Source organism: Mustela erminea, chromosome 10, assembly GCF_009829155.1.
Source record: "Mustela erminea isolate mMusErm1 chromosome 10, mMusErm1.Pri, whole genome shotgun sequence".
In the NCBI taxonomy this organism is placed as follows: Eukaryota; Metazoa; Chordata; class Mammalia; order Carnivora; family Mustelidae; genus Mustela; species Mustela erminea.
This window is the reverse complement of record NC_045623.1, coordinates 53,886,729-53,905,645: the sequence shown is the minus strand read 5'-3', so window position 1 is coordinate 53,905,645 and position 18,917 is coordinate 53,886,729. Positions and strand designations below refer to the sequence as shown.

At 41.4% G+C, this 18,917-nt stretch overlaps 1 protein-coding gene across 1 annotated transcript in view; it reads right to left on the bottom strand.

Moving 5' to 3' along the window:
* Positions 1–18,917, bottom strand: part of WLS (Wnt ligand secretion mediator) — a 101,728-nt gene that overhangs the window by 42,053 nt on the left and 40,758 nt on the right. The window contains exon 2 of the mRNA XM_032361507.1: positions 15,585–15,857. Coding sequence (XP_032217398.1) covers positions 15,585–15,857 — 273 coding nt within the window. The remainder of the gene's footprint in view (positions 1–15,584; positions 15,858–18,917) is intronic.

Sequence of the window (18,917 nt, the reverse complement as noted above, 5' to 3'; positions counted from 1 at the left end):
TTCATTGAAATATAACATGTCATGTTTTCGGTAATCTACTCAAGCTTCCTTTGCCAGGTTGGAAAGCAAGCCCATGAGGAACTAAGGACCCAGAACAGCTGGTGTTGCCAAGATGAAATCAATATACCTCTGAAACCTCTGATGTTTATGGCCCAACCAGTCCAGATCCTTCTTTCTTTCACCTAATATTTTTAAGCCTCTCCTAGTCTCCATCAACCATGAGGATAACACAGACATACAAGGCAAAGTTTGCCCTTAATTATTCATGGAAAAGTAGGGAAGGCAGGCAAGAACACAAATAAGTATAATCGCATGTGGTTAGTACTACATTCGAGTACATGTAAAGTATACAGTCAGCACAAAGCTGTCAAGAGCGACAGCCAGTGGGGGTGGGGCGGTCAAAGGACACAGCACAGAATACATGATCTTTAGGATCGCCTCATCCATAAGAGATGAGGTTTTAACTGTGACTCACAGGATGAGTAAGAGTTCATTAGGTAAGAAAGAGAAAGAACTGCAGGCAGAGGGAGCTAGATGTATAAAAAGTCACAGAAGCATAAAAAGTGTCCTGGAGGCGCCTGGGTGGCTCAGTGGGTTAAAGCCTCTGCCTTCGGCTCAGGTCATGATGCCAGGGTCCTGGGATCGAGCCCCACATCGGGCTCTCTGCTCAGTGGGGAGCCTGCCTCCCCCCACCACCTGCTCTCTGCCTACGCATGATCTCTGTCTGTCAAATAAATAAATAAAATCTTTAAAAAAAAAAAAAGTGTCCTGAAAGCGGAGAAATGGAGAAATCAACTAATTCAATATGGCGGAGAACAGGAGAAATCATGTGCGAACAGGCAGGGCTGGAGAGCAGGAAGGGTGTGATGACAAAGGGAACAAGCTTGCTCTGAACGCTGTTGCATCTTGTTTAGAGAGATGTTTAAGCAGCGAGACCTGGCAGCTGTGTGAAAGGCAGACTGGAATTTGGCAGGGACAGTAGGGTAGAGAGATCTAGAGATCACTGAGGCCCACTGCACTTTCCACGTTCTCAGCATGCTTAAGATTACTTACTCTCCTAGAAACTATCATCAGAAGGACCCTCCCTGTTTTCCAAGTAATTTGAAACTCAACAATGAACCAATCTTTGCCTAACAAAGCAGAGAAATCAGAACCATCCAAGCTGGCAAGTGTTAAAACACAGAAAGCAAATATGGCAACTGGCTCTTTCCCATTTGACCAAAATCAACATAAATACGGAGAGAAAACATACTTGACAGCCAAGGGAGAAACACACAGTGAGCTTCTTTGCTTTCTCCCCAGGACACCATCAATGCACAGAGCATTTAGAATAACTGATTTGATGGTTACAAAAATCTACCTGCCTCCCCTCTCTCTCTCTCTCCTTCCCCCTTCTCTCTGAAAGCAATTAGAGAAGAGAGCTTCATTCACACTGAATCTAAAAATAGATGATGGCAGAGTTCACGGACTGACAGCTGCATTCTCATACAGTAACCAGGAAAGGAAAGGGATGGCTAATTTAACTTAACAACTTCCAAAACAAACAGTGCAGAAGTAGTCCAGGATAAAGAGAAAACACGAAGGTCAGTTCTTCAAAGAGCTGGAAGAGGAATGGGGTCACTCTGTGGCAGTTTATTAGTCCTCCCCAAATCCTGATGAAATCAGCTAAGTATTTTGCCCAGATCTGCCCAGAGTCCCTCTGACCACAGCACTAACCGATGCAGCTGCTAAAGGAATCCAAGCAAGATCAGGCAGAAGGACCCCGACTTGCCCTCTTAACTTCTTCGTGCATCACACGGACACCCAAAAGCTAAGGAAATCACCTTATTTTCTAGATAAAATAAATGAGTGCATTTATTCCCGGCCCCCACCACCATATCGAAATCACACTGCCTAGCCCCGGGTAGGGAACAAAAAAAAGTAACCCAGGAAATAAACCAGGATCCTTAAGAGAGAGAAATCAGGTGTCTAAAAGGAGTGACCATTTCTTTTCCTCTCCCAAGTCCTCAAGTGTTTTAGCTTCTCTCCTCATGCTGTCCTACCCAGGGAGGGGGTTATGGTTGGGCTTCAAAGAAACAAGGGAATGCTTGTGGGCGGGGAGCCCTGGCTCTCAGGGCTAAACATCGGAGCCCCAGCATTCCCGGGCCCCACTGCCTCCATCGCCCTGGTGACTAAGCTGTTTCAACAGCTGTGTTATTGCTGGAGTCAGGCCAGTGTTCCTCACACAGAGGATTTGTTTCTCGAGGCTTCTGTGGGGAATTCAGGATCTGGGGCATTCTTTGCAGCTCAGGTCCTACCCTTGATCAACTGGCAAGGGCCTTCCCCGGACTCCAGCTCCAGACAGCCATGGGACCACATTGGGCTGCCACCCAGCTATCCAAGTGACGGACAGCCTTGTAGCAACACAAAGAGCAGCGAGAAGGCAATGTGTCAGAGAGAGAGAGAGAGACAAAAATCAAAAACCACCGTTGGCTGAACCCCAGAAGACCCCCACTGCCCCTCCCTCAATAAAAGGCACCTGCACTAACAGGCTGCTTTTCCTGCTGTTCTCCTCCTGCCATTTCCCTCAGTCTCTCCTTTGAAAAAACTTCTCTTTCCTTTCAGGTGTTGTTGGCAGCCCCTCTGCCTCCACAGGCTTGCCCCTGAGCAGGAAGTCCCAGCAGCTGGGCCCTCAGACCCTGGCTTCCCCATCTCTCATCACATCGCATACACTTATTTATGTTCCCATCACCTGGGAGGTAAGTGGAATCTGCTGACTTGTCCCCTCACTACCCCGATCTCTAGGTTCTTTGCTAAAAAAAAGTAAAGAAGTGGGCACTTCTTTACTAACTGTGCTGAGGGGTGGCCCGTATTTCCTGAGGGTGGTGCCAATTTTCATTTTTAGTCCATTTTAGGTTGCACCGAAGGGCCTGATTACCCCACCCAAATCGATCACGCTATCTTTTCTGAAATTTCTGAAGAGATCCTAGAAATGTCTAGTTTTCTTGTAAAGAAGGTATTGTGCTTTTAAAAGAAATAAAAGAATGATCTTTAAAAGCTCCTATTTGTGAGTGCCTACCTTTTCACATACATCTGTGCCAGCCTGACATGGATGATCGGCCTCAGTCTCAACATGGGGAAACTGAGGCCCACGCTCGCCCACACTGCTAGTGCAGGAAAGAGGCAAAACGGGAACCCAGGGGTGTCTGATTCCACAGCTCAAGCTGTTTGCCATTATGTCATACGTTAGGTGGAGTTAGGAGACCAGTTTCTTGTTCTAGGTAAAGCCACTTATTAGCTGTACAATTTGAGTAAGTCATTTTATGAATCCTTTCATTAATTACCGAAGTTGGATCCACTAAAGTCCTTCTAGTTCTAACATTCCACAAATGCAGAAATCTTAACAAAGGACCAGCTGCAGAACTGGCTTCTGCACTTGAGGCTTCGTGGCAAAAACAAAGAACAATAAAACAATCCCTGCCCTCAGGGCACTTGTAATGGCCTTAAGTGACAAGGGATAAAAACTTGAATCTGACTAATACACAAGTTAAACCATACCAAATACAAAAATACCAGAGTACTGGGCAGTACTTGAGAAAAACCCTGTCCTAACTGGAAAAAGACAATAGTACATTTCAACAATGGTGTTTCTCTCCCACCCCCCTTCACCCCCCAAAATATCTTTGTGCTGCCAGCAGGAAAAGCCAGCTACCAGAAGGGATTCCGTCTCTTTCACGGGAAAGCTTTGTTTCTGACAAGTTTCGTAAAGGAAAAAGTAGGCTAGAACAAGCTTTTTATTTTCAACCCACCTTTTCTTCATTCCCATGAATGAGGAGGGGTTACAAATGAAGGCAGGCAGCCAGGGAGAAAAATAATACGGCTGGTGGTTCCTGACCTCTTGGATTCCTGCCGTCAGAGAAGCCCGAGAGGCAACATTTAATTGTGGAAAAACCAGCCTTGCTCTTCTCTTATCTTTTTCCTCTGTGACTTAAACCCACAATTACTGGCAACCCCTAGATTCCGAGTCACTCAGCTGGTGGTGGCAGCGATGGCTGTGTCTGTAGCTGAAAAGCAAAAGGGGAGTCAGATTTTTACCTGCCTCCGAAGGCAGCCTCGCGCGAACAGCCCTAACCCAGCTTTACGACTTCTCCCATTAAAAAGTTCACAGATGCCCTCCCGTCGGGAATACCACCATGCGAGAAGTCCAAATGGGAAAAAAAGAAATGCAGTTTCCAGCTGCTGTTATAATACAAAGAACAAGCTATGAGTCTCGAATCCTCAATTCCACATTTTATTTCAGCACTAGAGATGTGATTTTCAATTTCTTTTCTTAAGGATCAAACTCCAAATTCCCTTGCCTGGCCATCACTGCAACTCACCAACTGCCCCTTTCGTCTTTCAGCTTCTCTTTTCTCTCCAATACAGAATCCTTCTGCAGCCTAACGAAGGGCCTCACTATCCTTCACACACCACACGTTCTTTCACAGCATTTCAAGGTGGGAAACTAGGGATCTTAGTCCTGACTTTCTCATAGGCAAACCAGGTGACCCTGGAGAAGTCACTTCACTTCTGTAAATTTCAGTCTACAGAGTCTGCAGAGGTTGTGTTCCAGATACAATAGATTCTTCTATTCTCATCTTAAATTATTACCTTATTCCAAAACATTTTAATTTATATGTCAACATGTTTATAGTCAAATGTCATTAAACCATGCCTTGTGGGTGTATTCTCCTCAGGATGCTGAAAAATTTCCATGTCTTCTATTTTAGGGTGTTCTCCAATTGCTTAAGTGCTGATCAATATGTGACTTGAAGCTCACATGGGGTCTCCCTAGATCATGAAGTTGAAATTCTTACCTTGAGACTCATAAACCTCTGAATCCCACAGATAACTTCGGGGATTCAGTTGAAGAAATACAAATAAAATATGTCTGAATGGGACCTATGCACATTTCTCTCCCAAGCTCAAGGTCCTTGATCCAAAGTTAAAAACTACTGTCCTTCAGTAATCAAAGGCCTATGGCCAGCAACCATGCAGGTCCTTATTTTGCACACTCAGCCCTGCTGTCCTTCTTGCTGGTCTTCTGTGTTCTCTCCAGAACTCACTCCTCTCTGCTCAAGTCCAAGAATAACAATAACTCACCTTTACTGAGCATGTACCACATACCAAGCACTTAACTATGAAAAAGCCACATACGTATTATTCTAGTTTCATCCTTAAAACAATCATATAAGGACGGCACTACAAATTACCTCTATTTTATACATGAAGAAAATGAAGTACAAGGAATTTCATTAATTTAACCAAAAGTGTCATGAAATTTTTAAGTGTCAGATCAGGAATTTAGCCCCAAACACTCTCATTTCCTTGAACAAAATACAGCTACTCTTAGACATTTCTTTGCCCTCATATATTAGAAAGTCACAAATTCCAACATCTCCTGGAAGATTCCACCCTTCAAGACTCAATTAAAAAATTACCTTTCAGTGAGTTCATCATTTCCCCTTCTTTGTTCATGGAATGCTCTGGGCACTTAACACTGAACACACTGGTGTAATTTTTTCTTTCTCTCTGAACACATTAGTGTAATTTTTTTGTTTATTTCTCTCTGGACTAGACTGTGTGCTCCTAATTAATTATTATGAGTACATCTTGAGTATTTATACAGCCTGGGGCTATGTTAAGTATGGAGACAAAAAGATGAACAAGATACAGTCCCTGCTCTCAAAATGCAGTCTTGCAGGATCGAGAGAAGTAAACAAAGAAGGGCCAGGAGGTTTTTTTGAAACTGTAGTATAAAAGATAAGGACTTAAAGTACAAAAATGCCAGCACATAGTAGAAGCCCAATAAATGACCACTGAATGAATAAAGGAAGTTGGGAAGAGGGCCTCAGAAGCTGGCCTGTTGAATTAAAAGATCAACCTTCCCTTTATGAAAACTCTTTGAGGTTATTTATACACTGACTCACCTAAAAACTACTTCCTGTGTTGGTGTCTATGATACATTTTTTAATGTCAGCCTAAAAATATACTTCCAGTACACCAACCCTGTCTGCCTACCCAAGGACTAGAAATGAACACAAGGTAAACACATAACAAAAGAAAATTACTAGAAAATTCACTCCTGTCAACACTAAGCTCATCCACGCACAACGGGGCATCTTCTAAAATGGTTCCCACTTGAGGGTCCGTGACGTCACCTATTTACAAAGCTGAAGGGATGGATATTCAAATGGTTTTTATAAAGCCAAAGAATCTGAAGTGAGTCATGGACTCCCAGCAAAAGAGTTGGAGAGACAAGACCTCAGGGATCATCTGGTCTAATTTCCTACTCATAAGACAGAGACGCTACATTGCAGGACAGATAGACTCAGGATAGCGTCAAGGTACAGGACTCCTGAGATCATTTTTGCTCATAACCCTTCTATTTCTCAGCTGTGAGACTCTAAACGAGTTATTTAACCTCTCTGGTCTTCAATTTCCTCTCTCCACCAGGAAAACCTGGTAAGATGATCAGATGAAATATAAGTAAAGTTGTCTTAATCGGAGACGATTTGAATCCCGATTTTGCACAAGAGAGAATCTGATCGCTCTCCTTGGGTGAAGGGCCCATCCTAATCCAATCAGCTGTGGCTGGGGTGCTGAGCTTGTGACCAGCGGCCCACTCAGCAGGCATGGTGGAAGCCCACAGTCTGAGGGAGGGCACATAGTCTGGTTCTGTGAGAATATGGTATGGAGCCAAAGCAAATGGCTGGCAACAAAGACAACCGTCAGCACCTCTGGTACAAGAGTACTTTGTAAAGAAAAGGTCACCCAACATAAAATTATCACCGTGAATCTCTCCACCCCAATGAGCTTTTGTTTGATAACTACCCGTGACAGGCTGCTCCATGCTTAAAAAGACAACTCCGACTATATGACAGGAACTTTTTTTTTTTTAAGAAGCTGAATTTAAATATTTTCAATCTTCCCCCAAACCTCCCCTTCTTTAGAAGATACAATCTTGTGGGGCGCCTGGGTGGCTCAGTGGGTTAAGCCGCTGCCTTCGGCTCGGGTCATGATCTCAGGGTCCTGGGATCGAGTCCCGCATCGGGCTCTCTGCTCAGCGGGGAGCCTGCTTCCTCCTCTCTCTCTCTGCCTGCCTCTCTGCCTACTGTGATCTCTCTATGTCAAATAAATAAATAAATAAATAAATTAAAAAAAAAAAAAAGAAGATACAATCTTGCTTGTTAGGTTAGGCCTGGGCTTTCCTTATGGCCATAACATGAACAACAGGTAAGACAGGAAAGAGACATTCACTGGACAATTATTTTAGGAAATAACCTAGACCAGAAAAATTTAAAAGTCAGAACCTCCTCCCGCTTTAATACTACTACCTCTCCAACCAAATTAGCACTAATATACCAAAGCAAAGGAAGAACTGGAACCATTTTTAGCATCCGTGTGCCTACAATAGGTAGACATTAGGGAAAATTTTTTTTCGAATGTAGAGTCCCTGGCACTTTTGCAAGTTGAATTCAGCTTTAACAGAGGGTTTTCCTTCACCCATCCAACTTATTTTTGCTTTGGAAAGCATAATCCAGAAAACGGATTTTTCTTCATATTTTCTTAGGTTAACCAAAATAAAGATAGGATTCTCAGTAAAATAACCCCACATTTTAGCTATGTGATGACTGAATGGCATTTAAATACTGACAGGAATACCCCAAGTTAGAAGAGGAGGAGGTAAAAAAAACCAACCCTGAAACCACCTCGTATATAGTGAGGGTGCCATCAAGGAATCTGCCGCTGCTAGCTGCTTGACTGTTCACACTCCTCATTGATGTCACCAGGATTTATTTTAGCAACCAGGATATACTTGTTATGGATGCAAAGAGAATCTCCTCGTTTATATTCCAAACTCAGAGCAGGAAATCAGACATGTGGGTGATCTGCAGCTGTGGCACTATAAACAGATTCTAGACTGCACTACATTCCCTGAACTACAGTTTGGGAGATTCAAAAGAGAAAAATAGAAAATACACTATTTTAGAAAGACCAGTGCCACTTCTGTCCAAGAAGACTTGGGTGCTGGTTGGGAGAAGGCTCACTGACCAGCACGCAGGTAGTGTCCTTGTGGCCACGTACCACCCACCTACCTACACGGTTAATGTACAACGAGGAGATCCTGCTTTGTCTTCGGCCAGCTCTGCTAAGGTGGGTCAGTATCTCAGGGTGTAAGGTTTCTCCATCCAGGAAATGAAAGGATTAGCCCCTTTAACATTTTGGGATCAAGCAGTCGATTTGAAAACCTGACAAAAGCCACAAACCCTCTTACTCTAAAAATACATACAATAAATATGACTGAAATTTTATATAGAATCCCAGGGGGATTGCCTGGCCCTTGAAATCCACCCGTAAGCTTCCTGGTTGAAGATTACTAGACTAGCAGCACTCCAAACTTCCTGCCAGGGCTCAAAGTCTGCAATCACACAGGTGATATTTAATAACAGCAACTGCAAATTATTCAAACCATAAGTGAGTGGTTTGTTATGACTAGAGACTGACCCAATACGATCTCCTTCCCAATGTTAAACCGACCTGAAAGCCAATGGATGACTGGAAGGGAGGAGGAAGAACAGGATATACTAAACTATAAACATCTGTTTAAAAAATCATGGCAAGGTTTTAGAGGAGCCCAACTCTGTTCCGAGGCTGTATTTCTTCACTTGGATATACATAACGTATGACAAAATCTTTGAACCAGATAAAGAAGATCCAGAGAGTTTTATAGTGATGCTGTCGAAGTAATGAGTTCACCAATAATCACGCCCAAATGAAACAAAGCCAAAGGTTGCCATTTTCCCGCCAGTTTAAACTTGCTCTCAATGGTTAATTCCAGGGTTGTTCCTAAAGAGCCCCTCGAAGGGAAAGGTAATCCATAAACAAAAGCAAACATACATGGTGTCCCTAATCTCTGCTATCCTGGTTAATCGACAAAATACAGTCTTTTCCTGTGATTTTAGTTTTTTTTTCTAACCCAGGTCAGTAGGTAAGACTGATTCATATTAGAAAATTCTAGGTTCTCAACTGGGTTTGAAGAGGGCACATGACTCCGTAAGAAGAAAGCAGACTGGCCATACAAGCCTACCTCAAATATTAACAACCTCCCTATCTTTTACCTACCTCTGCAAACCCCACCACATTTAAATTTCCTGGATCTTTTTGTTGTATTTTGAGCTTTTTCAGTTTATCATTTTGGGGGACGTGAGTGGAGAGGGCAGAGAGAAAATGAGAGGTCATTTCTGCTCATATTGACTCCGATTAAGGTAGATAAAGAAATTTAAAAGATAATTTCAAAAATATTGGTGACACCAGCTTGTAATTTAAACTGTCCAGGGTTCCTGGGTAGCTCAGTCATTAAGCTCCCTGCCGAGCAGGGAGCCTGCTTCTCCCTCTCCCACTTAGCCTCCTTGTGTTCCTGTTTTCTCTGTGTCTCTCTCTCTGTCAAATAAATAAAATCTTTAAAACAAAACAAAACAAAACCCCTGTCCCATCAGGGGCATATAGTACAGTCGGTTAAGCCTCTGACGGAGGCTTGGGTGGCAATCTCAGCGTCTTGAGATCAAGACCAGCAACGAGCCCCATTTGGGGCTCCACACTGGGCATGGAGTCTACTTAGGACTCTGTCTCCTCCTCCCTCTGCCTCTCCCCCAGCCCCACCCCTGGCGCTCACACTCTCTCTCTCTCAAATAAATAAGTGAATCTTAACGAAAAAAAAAAACAAACTATTTAATCAGAAATGTTTCCTACAAACAGGGACTGTAACATGGTCATGATTCAGAGTAGGTCTCTTTTTTGAAAGGAACGGGAGAGAAGAATTAGATTTCTTCTTAGTAGTTGCTACAACGTATTTTGTTAAAAAGGACTATCTGATAAGGCATGGAAATCCAGCCACATGAGTACCATTTTACCAACGGCCTAGCTCCATCATTAGCCATCGGTAGTTTCATGGCATATGGAATCCTCTCCTGCATTAAGCTCTCTTTGTGGACTCTTCCCAAGAGGCATCTGAAAACATAGAATTAAGAACCAAGACTCGTGCTAATGGCCAAGAATACGTTCACAGACTTTCTTCCTTTGGTAAATTCACCCCTAATCATTTTAGATAACATGACTGTTTTTGTTTTTGTTTTTACAGTTAACAGACTATTCTTTTATTCTAATTGTCTTCATGTGATATAAAAATGGAAGAGCACAATTACTTGGTAAAAAGTTAGGCAGGACGCTCAGCTATGGAACTTGAGAACAGGGTAATATCATTCTAATTTTTTTTTCTTTTTTACTAGAAATACATTTTACAGAAATGTTCTCAGTTTGAGAGAAGAAAAATCAGTTGTCAGTTTCAGAAATAATTCCATCATTTCATGTAGTCATTTGTAGTAATGAAACAAGCAAGTATGACTTAACACTTGATCCTAGCATACAGCACAGGGCTCAAGGCAAAACATAATGACTTCATTACCTAAGAACAGAATAGATGGGCCAGCTTTTCCTACCCCACAGCATTTTCCAGTATTTTTTCAGCCTAAGGAATTTTTAAGCTCCTTAAAATTCTAGATTTACTACTCAACACAGATCAATCCATCTTGAGGCTTTCTGCCAACTAATCGCAGTGCTTCTGTTTCAACAGCCTATAGATTTGAAAGCTGGGTAGAGACATAGAGACATGTCAAAAAAAAAAAAAAAAAACCAACTTTCTTTGATCTCTGCACCCAGGTTCCTCAAAAGAAGCCCCATGGAGAGTCTGAGGGTATGCTAAGTATGTGACTTGCAGTTGTAATCAGTAGATTGACATTCCTTTTCATAAGAAGGCACAGTCTTAGCCAATCCAGGCCTGTCTTTCACAGATACGTACATAAATTGAGTGACCGATAATGCACTTTAAAAAGAATGAGGTACACCCACTTTACAGGGTATTTTCAAATAACAGAATTTGGTGTCACAGAAAAATCGAAGCCCATCACATAGATAAGCATTCATTTTTCCCAGTGATTAACCCTACACATCCAGATGCCAGATGTTTTGGTTGAGTTTTCCTCGACACCCCTTTTCAGGGTACTCATGCTCCCCTCCATTTCCTTTTTGTTGTAAAAACTGAAGTCCCAGGTCCCTTACAACTTTACAGAAGCACCATGTTTGTGCCCTGACAAATAGTTTAATTCCTGACAAATAATTTAATTTAACTTTAACTAAAAGTTAGTGTTGACCCAATCACAGATTTTGACAGGCTGGTCTGCGAGGAATTTGTCATTGCTATTCACCAATAGGTCAATTACTTCCAAGCATCTCGAAGTCTAGATTCCCTTCAGTGGGCTTCCCTCCCCAGCTCCTGCAGGCTATCGTTTTAAAACTGTCACCACTTCAAAGTTCAAATGGCTACTTTCTATACTTATCAGTGAAAGACAATTGTAGGTTTTTCAATATTTAAGTTTAGAAGGTGAAAAGTAGAGGTTCTATTTAAAATTGCTTTTTCAAATGAGGACTATGTTTTTTTTTTTGTTTGTTTGTTTTTTACGTAACTCACATGGAATATCTTGTCAATAATTAAATACAATATATACACTCTCTAACCAGTTTTATAAATTTCCCTCTAATTTATAAAGTTCCCTCTAATGTCACCATTTCCCCCCCTAAAACTATTAATCTGATGAAATCTTGGAACCGCTTAAGTAATGATAAGCTTTTAAAGAGTCAATGATTTCTACTTTCTGAGGTTTGTCAAGATCTAAAATTCTAGCTAAAACCTGTATCACCTTACATGGAAAAGTTTAAAAAGAATATATACATTTAACACCAAATGACTAAAAGTCACTTAAAATATATAGTCCTTAGGTTACCTTATCTGCTCAAAGACCCTTCAAAAGTAGGTGAACACTCTGGCCATATTTATATTTATATTTGTCTTGGAAATCTAATATTAATTTCATAATCCAAACTGTTAAAATCCCTTCTCATTATTTGAAAACTGGAACTCATTTCATAGACTGCCTGAGAAAGTTTAAAGAAAAAATAGAATTGGTCCTGACTTTTCCTTACAATTAAGGTAACACTATTACATCCGAATCTTTGATAAACAGGAAGTCATCCACATATCATAGTATTTTGTTCACTACATCCCTGATCCCTTTTCTCCTGTCCTACTTATTGCTGCCAGAAAAGCATCCAAACTAACTATAAAATATAAGAAGTGGACAAAAGTCTCACACGTTCTTAACATAAGGATCAGAGGAAAACAGATCTATAGTGTCTTATAAATATTATAAAATTAAAAATCTCTCTCTCTTTGAGCAAAGACATACCATCACTAGTTTCATGGAGGCCTTCCTCAGTGTCCTTTAGCAAAGGTATAAAGAACAAATTTAAGAAAAAAAAATATTCCCACAAACCCAACACATAACCTTCTCATATTCAAGTTGACAGCTCCCACCCATGGCTACTGCCCCTAAACAGTATTTTATGACTTGGTTTTCTTGATGGTTCTATGGTATCAGTTACTTTACACATTCATTGAAGGAACTGTTAGTTGTCTATCTTAATTTTTCAGTGTGCCCCTATTAGGTATGGGCTTTCACATGGTAAGAAATTTAACAATTTGGGCACCTGGGTGGCTCAGTGGGTTAAGCCTCTGCCTTCAGCTCAGGTCATGATCTCAGGGTCCTGGGATCGAGTCTTACATCGGGCTCTCTGCTCAGCGGAGAGCCTGCTTCCCCCTCTCTCTCTGCCTGCCTCTCTGTCTACTTGTGTTTTCTCTCTCTCTGTGTCAAATAAATAAATAAAATCTTAAAAATATATATTTGCTGGGAGGTAGAGGCATCTGAGTGGCTCAGTCGGTTGGGCATCTGCCTTCAGCTCAGGTCATGATCCTGGGGTCCTGGGATTGAGCTCCACGTTGGGCTCCCTGCTCAGTGGGGAGCCAGCTTCTACTTCTCCCTCTGCCCCTCTCTGCCCTCATGTGTACACAGGTGTGCTCTCTCTCAAATAAATAAATAAAATCTTTAAGAAATATATTTGCTGTGAAGTAATTTATTTGTTAAAATATGTAATAGGTTCTGACCACCAAATAAGATGTGTTGTGTGTGTGTTGGAGGTGGGAGTCCCCCCATATCCAATAATTCTCAGACACCAGCACAGTGTCCTACAACACAACTCCATTCTGACACTATCTACCTAGAGATGGATCTAATCCCCCAGGTTAAGGGCCTCCCCACAGAGCACCCTCCATATCAGACGCCAATCTCAAGCCCAGGGTGTTACCTGTATTTCTGACCAACTGGCTATAAACTGAGAGGTTTCTACAGGCCCCCATTCGGGTTTAAACTGCTAGAGCAGTTCAAAGAATTACCAGTTGATGACAAAGGATATGAACCAACAGCCCGGTAAGAGCTACATGGGACAAGGTCCCTAATGAAATTTTCTTTCCTCAGAGTTTGGGGCCCGGCAGGGCGACACGAAGAAACATTCTGGTTTGCCAGCCTGGTAGCTCCCTGAACTCCATTCCTTTGGGCTTTTTATGGAGGTTTCATTACATACACACAACTGATTAAGTCACTGGCTCCTGGTGACTGAATTGACCTCCAGCCCCTCTCCCCTCCCTGACAATCAGGAGTGGAACTGAAAGTGCCACCCTTATTTGTGGTTGGCCCCCCTGGCGACCAGTTCCCTCACCCTTAGGTGCTTTCCAAAAGTTACCTCATTAACATAAGCCCAGTGGTGGTGGAAAGGGGCTTATGAACAAGGCACCCATCTCACCTTTATGGCTTCCGATGCTTTTTCAGGAACTGAGGACGAGACCAAATATTATAACAAAACATGCTCCCATTGTTCTTATCACTCAGGAAATTCCAAGGGTTTTGGGAACCAAGAGCCGGGACCAAATATATATGAGAAGTATATTCTGGTGATCTGGATGACCAAATATATATTTCTTATAAATCACATTTTCAAAACATTGCCTATTCCCCCCATCATAGCACATACCTTTCTTTCTTTTCTGTTTCCCAACCACTGTCTTACCCAACTCCTTAAAAGGACATGTTTTGTTCAGTCTTGTATCCCCAGTATTTAGCATTTCAAGTAGGGTTGGGACATAATAAAGTTTGAATTAGTGAATGAATAAATGTGTTACACAACCAACAGAGATGACAATGGGCAAGAGAATGTGGACATGTGAAATACCACTGAATGCTTCCTGTTGTTGGGCAAATCTGGCCCTTCCTCTCAGCCATTCCCTCTGTCTAGAATGCTCTTCTATTTATCCCCGCCCTCACCCCCAACTTCTCATCAGGTTTTCACTCTTTAACATTCACTTTAAATATCTACTTGCTCAGCTCTATACACACACATGCACGCGCGCGCACACACACACACACACACACACACACTCATAAATTCACTCACGCACCAAGGCGGTCTTCCCTTGGTGTGTTCTAAAGTTCTAAAGTTTAAAGCTTTTTCTTTGTATTTCCACAGCCCCCTGCACAAACTTTGATTGCAACCCCTAGCCCATCATACTGGCATATCATTTATTTGCCCATCATTGCACTTGACGATAAGCCCCTTAAAGGACACTGTCTTCACCTGTATCCACATGTCTAGCCAAGAGCACAGTGCCAGGCAGTAGTAGACATGACGAAACAGTTTAAAATAATGGGTAAGAGACTGAATGAATGGAGGGAGTTCTCCATTCTGGAAATTATCTCAGATTATCTGTTGGTTCCCAATAAGATGTCTATCAAGCATGTATACTGGTAACTCCTACACAAAATAATTTTAATGATTATATATGGAGATTATTGCTGATACAGGAAAATTAGAATTAGAAAAAGTGCTTTAATCCAAGGACAGGCCCCAGGCAGAGAGGTCTCCAACATACTTTTTTCTCTTTCCATCTCACCCCTGATCCTGTGTCACTAAAAAATGTTTTTCTTCTCAACCTAAGGTTCTCTATACAGTTCTCAGATGCCATATATAATCACCTCCTCGTGAAATGTTTCTATGTCCCATACCCTCAGAATCTTGAACCACAAAAAACAAAAACAAAATAAAACAAACAAAAAAAACCCAACCCTGGTTTTATGCAAAAATGAGTGCTCATGGGCTGGCATTCCCATTTTGACAGAGATCTTTACTAAGACGATGGCTATTCTTAAAGCCTAGAGGGAAGAGACATTTTGAAACATGGGACCTTCAGAAATCCTCAAATCACTCCACTGGGGTGAGCTCCGTCCTAACACTACAAAGGTGATGAAGCTTGGTGGTTAGGGCAAGGCTCTCAAGCCAGACTGCCTGGGTTTGAATCCCAGCCCTTCCGCTCTCTCACCTCTGACCTTGAACAACCTTTCAGAGGCCCAGGGCTTCTATCCCTAGGATGAGATAGTAAGACTCACCTCACTAAATTGCTAGGAATAGGAAATGGGTTAGTATAAGTAGGATATTCAGAAAAGGGCCTAGCGAGTAGTAAGTAGTCAGTAATTTTCTGTACTGTTACTGGAACTGGCTCTCAAAGAACCAGAAGAGAGAAAAGTATCCAAGGAAGGAAAGGAATGAGAAGAGAGAACACTTACTGATTTGATTGTTCAGCTTGAAAGCGATGTCCAGCTGCAGGATAAACAGCATGAACTGGAACCAAGGACTCATCTCCATGGAGGGAAGGGGGATGTGGACAGAAAACACAATGTCATTGGCTTCAATTTCTCTTGGGATTGCTTCCTCGATGTCTCGGATCTTGTCACATTGGTTGGGTCCCCAGGGCATTAGCCATTTTGTCTTGTGATGGTTTTTACGGACATCCACACACTTCACCGACATGTAGGACACTGCCGTCGTGGGGCCGGGGGCTGAAAAGGAAAGGATTTTCTGTTTTAGAAAAATCATCCACCGAAGTGCTCATTTTGGGGCTAACATTTGCCTCCAATGTTCACACTGCCTTCTCTAATCAGGATCAGTAATAGCTGGGGATCCCCCAAATCCAGGTGAGGACCCTTCAGTGACCTCCACAGGCATCATAAAGTATCTCCAAGAGTTTCCCCATTAGGTTTTCAATCACTGTCATTTTCATTGAAAGAATACCTTTGTAACCACTTTGGTTCAGTTACTTCCTTACTCCAAACAAATGTCACAAAAATCAACTGTGCTTCCGTTCCCACCTGCCTGAGGACTCTGGGACTTCACAGAGCACAGTGTCTGAAGTCAGAAGACCTGCGACTGAAGCCTGGTTGAACAACAGACTGTCAGTTCATCTTGGGTCAACTGGTGAGATCTCATCGTCTCAGGACCCTCATCTGAGAAACAAGATGGTTAGTCTCTAAGACTGGCCAAGACAGTTGGTTTCTAAGATTCTTCTTAGATCTAACACAGCATTTAATGGAGAGAAAGAACTACGTTGACCTCGGGCCCTCACTTAGTATGGTCACTGTCAGGGGTGGGAACAGAAGCTGCTACACCGCAGAGGAATCCAATCCATGCATTTGATCTGTGTATTTCAAAAGCGATCATCACATTTGAACTATACAACATTAAAAAACACACACTTTTGTGATTATAAAACGGTTATAGGACTATAAAAGAAAATCTGCAAAATACAGAAATTTTCAAGTTCAAAACAACATTTACCCAAAATCCCACTAGAGGGAAGTAACCACTGTTGGAAAAATATCAAAATATTATCTTTTCTAGGAGCATGTAATTAGATAAAAATTTACAAATGAATTACATTATAGAATTTAAAAATACATACTAATATTAATATATATTTCTGTAAGATAGGATCACACCATACGGAGTTTTAGAGCTTTTTCTTTTCATTCACGTAAAGAAGCAGAGTAGCACAGTGGTGAGCCCCTCAGCTCTGGAGCCCACCTGCCTGGTATCACATCCTGGCTCCCTCATTCCTACTTCTGTCGCCACAAACCCACACTAAGAAGGTTTTGCATGAATTATTAAATCTATCTATGTATTAATTTTATCATTTCTTAAATGGCAATAATAACATTATGTACCCTTGTGAGTCACTGTATACTTTTAACAAGTGAACACAGAAAACACAAAACAGGGGCACCTGGGTGGCTCTGTAGGTTAAGCACCTGACCCTTGATTTCAGCTCAGGTTATGACTTCAGGGTCATGAAATCGAGCTCAGTGTGGGGTTTTGCATTAGGCATGGAGCCTGCTTAAAATTCTCTCTCCCTCCTCCCCTGTACCCCACCACATCCCGTGCTCTCTCTAAAAAAAGTGCAAAATATTAGCTATTATATTTTCTGTATAATTAAAAATTTAACTAATGTTTGCAAAATAACCAGTCAATATAATGTATCAAATTTAATCTACCTAATCTAATCTCCCCCTTAGCTTGTAAAGTTTGTCTGTAAATAAGAATAATTCTTTCCCCAATATTTTTTGCTAGTAATTTATCTTAACTTTTCCATCTGTTGTCTAAATTTATTTACAGCATATGTAAATGTACAGAAGTTCCAGATTTCATAGAATATCTCTTTACCTGGTGTGCCTGGGTGGCTCAGTCAGTTAAGTGTCTGACTTTGGTTCAGGTCATGATCTCAGGGTCCTGGGATCAGCCCTGGATCTGGCTCCATGTTTAGCAGGGAGTCCGTTTCTCCCTTTACTCCTCCTGACTCACGCCAGCCTGTGTGTGTGCTCTCGGTCTCTCTCTCAAATAAATAAATAAATAAAATCTCCGGGGTGCCTAGGTGGCTCAGATGGTTAAGCAGCTGCCTTCAGCTCAGATCATGATCTCAGGGTCCTGGGATGGAACCCTGCATCAGGCTCTCTGCTGAGGGGCAGTCTGCTTCTCCTTTTGCACACCCCCCCAACTCGTGTACATGCACTCTTTCTCTCAAATAAATAAAAATAAAATCTTTTAAATAAATAAATAAAAGGGGTGGGGGACTTAGATGGTTAAGCCTCTGCCTTTAGTTCAGTCATGATCCCAGCCTCCTGGAATTGAGCCCCATGTCAGGCTCCTGGCTCAGCAGGAAGTCTGCTTCTCCTTCTCCCCCTGCTCATTTCTATTGCTCTGTCTCAAATGAATAAATAAAATCTTAAAAAAATAATTAAATTAAAAAAATGAGCATCTTTAAAAAAAAGAATATCTCTTTAGCTTTATATTTTCTCCATGCTTCTGTGCTTAGACCTTCTTTATCTCCAAATTCAATAAACAGCCACTTTATTAATTTCAAGTAATTTTTGTACAATTACATGTTTTAAAATATTTAAATATTTGATACATCTGAAATTTGTTATGCAGTAAAAGATGAATTGAGGTCCCAAGTTTTATTTTTTCTAACTATTTAAATTATTATTTACTGAACAGACTCTCCTTTCTTGTTGACTTATGACATCACCTTTATCTTATGTATACCTACAGATGGCTTTGGTCAATCTGCTCTATTTTGTGTATTGGACTGTCTTTTCATGGCTCGATACAACATGGTTTTGAATCCTATAAGGTGACGGTTTGTATCAGGATCTGACAGTAAGTCCCCTCCCCCAATCCATTTCAAATTTATCCTTTTGCTGGGATTTTATTGAAATTACATTAAATCTACAAACAAATGTAGACAGAATTGGCATCCTTTTCCAATAATTTAGTTTTCCTATCCAAGAACACTGACTGCTTCTCCATTAACTGGAGCCCACTTTTACATCTCTTTGAAAATTTCTGCAGCTTTCTTCATCTGGGTCCTGCTACTACAATATGCTTTTAAAACTATTTTTTTATTCATATGTTTATATTTATAAGATGTATCTCTGAAAATGATCAGAGAAAGGAAAACATTATAGGTTATGGTGGTTTAAATTTGTTTAATTTTGTGCATATGTTAACTGGCATACTGTGTTTTCCCACCTTTTAAGAGCAGAAATAATTTTTACATAATAGAGATC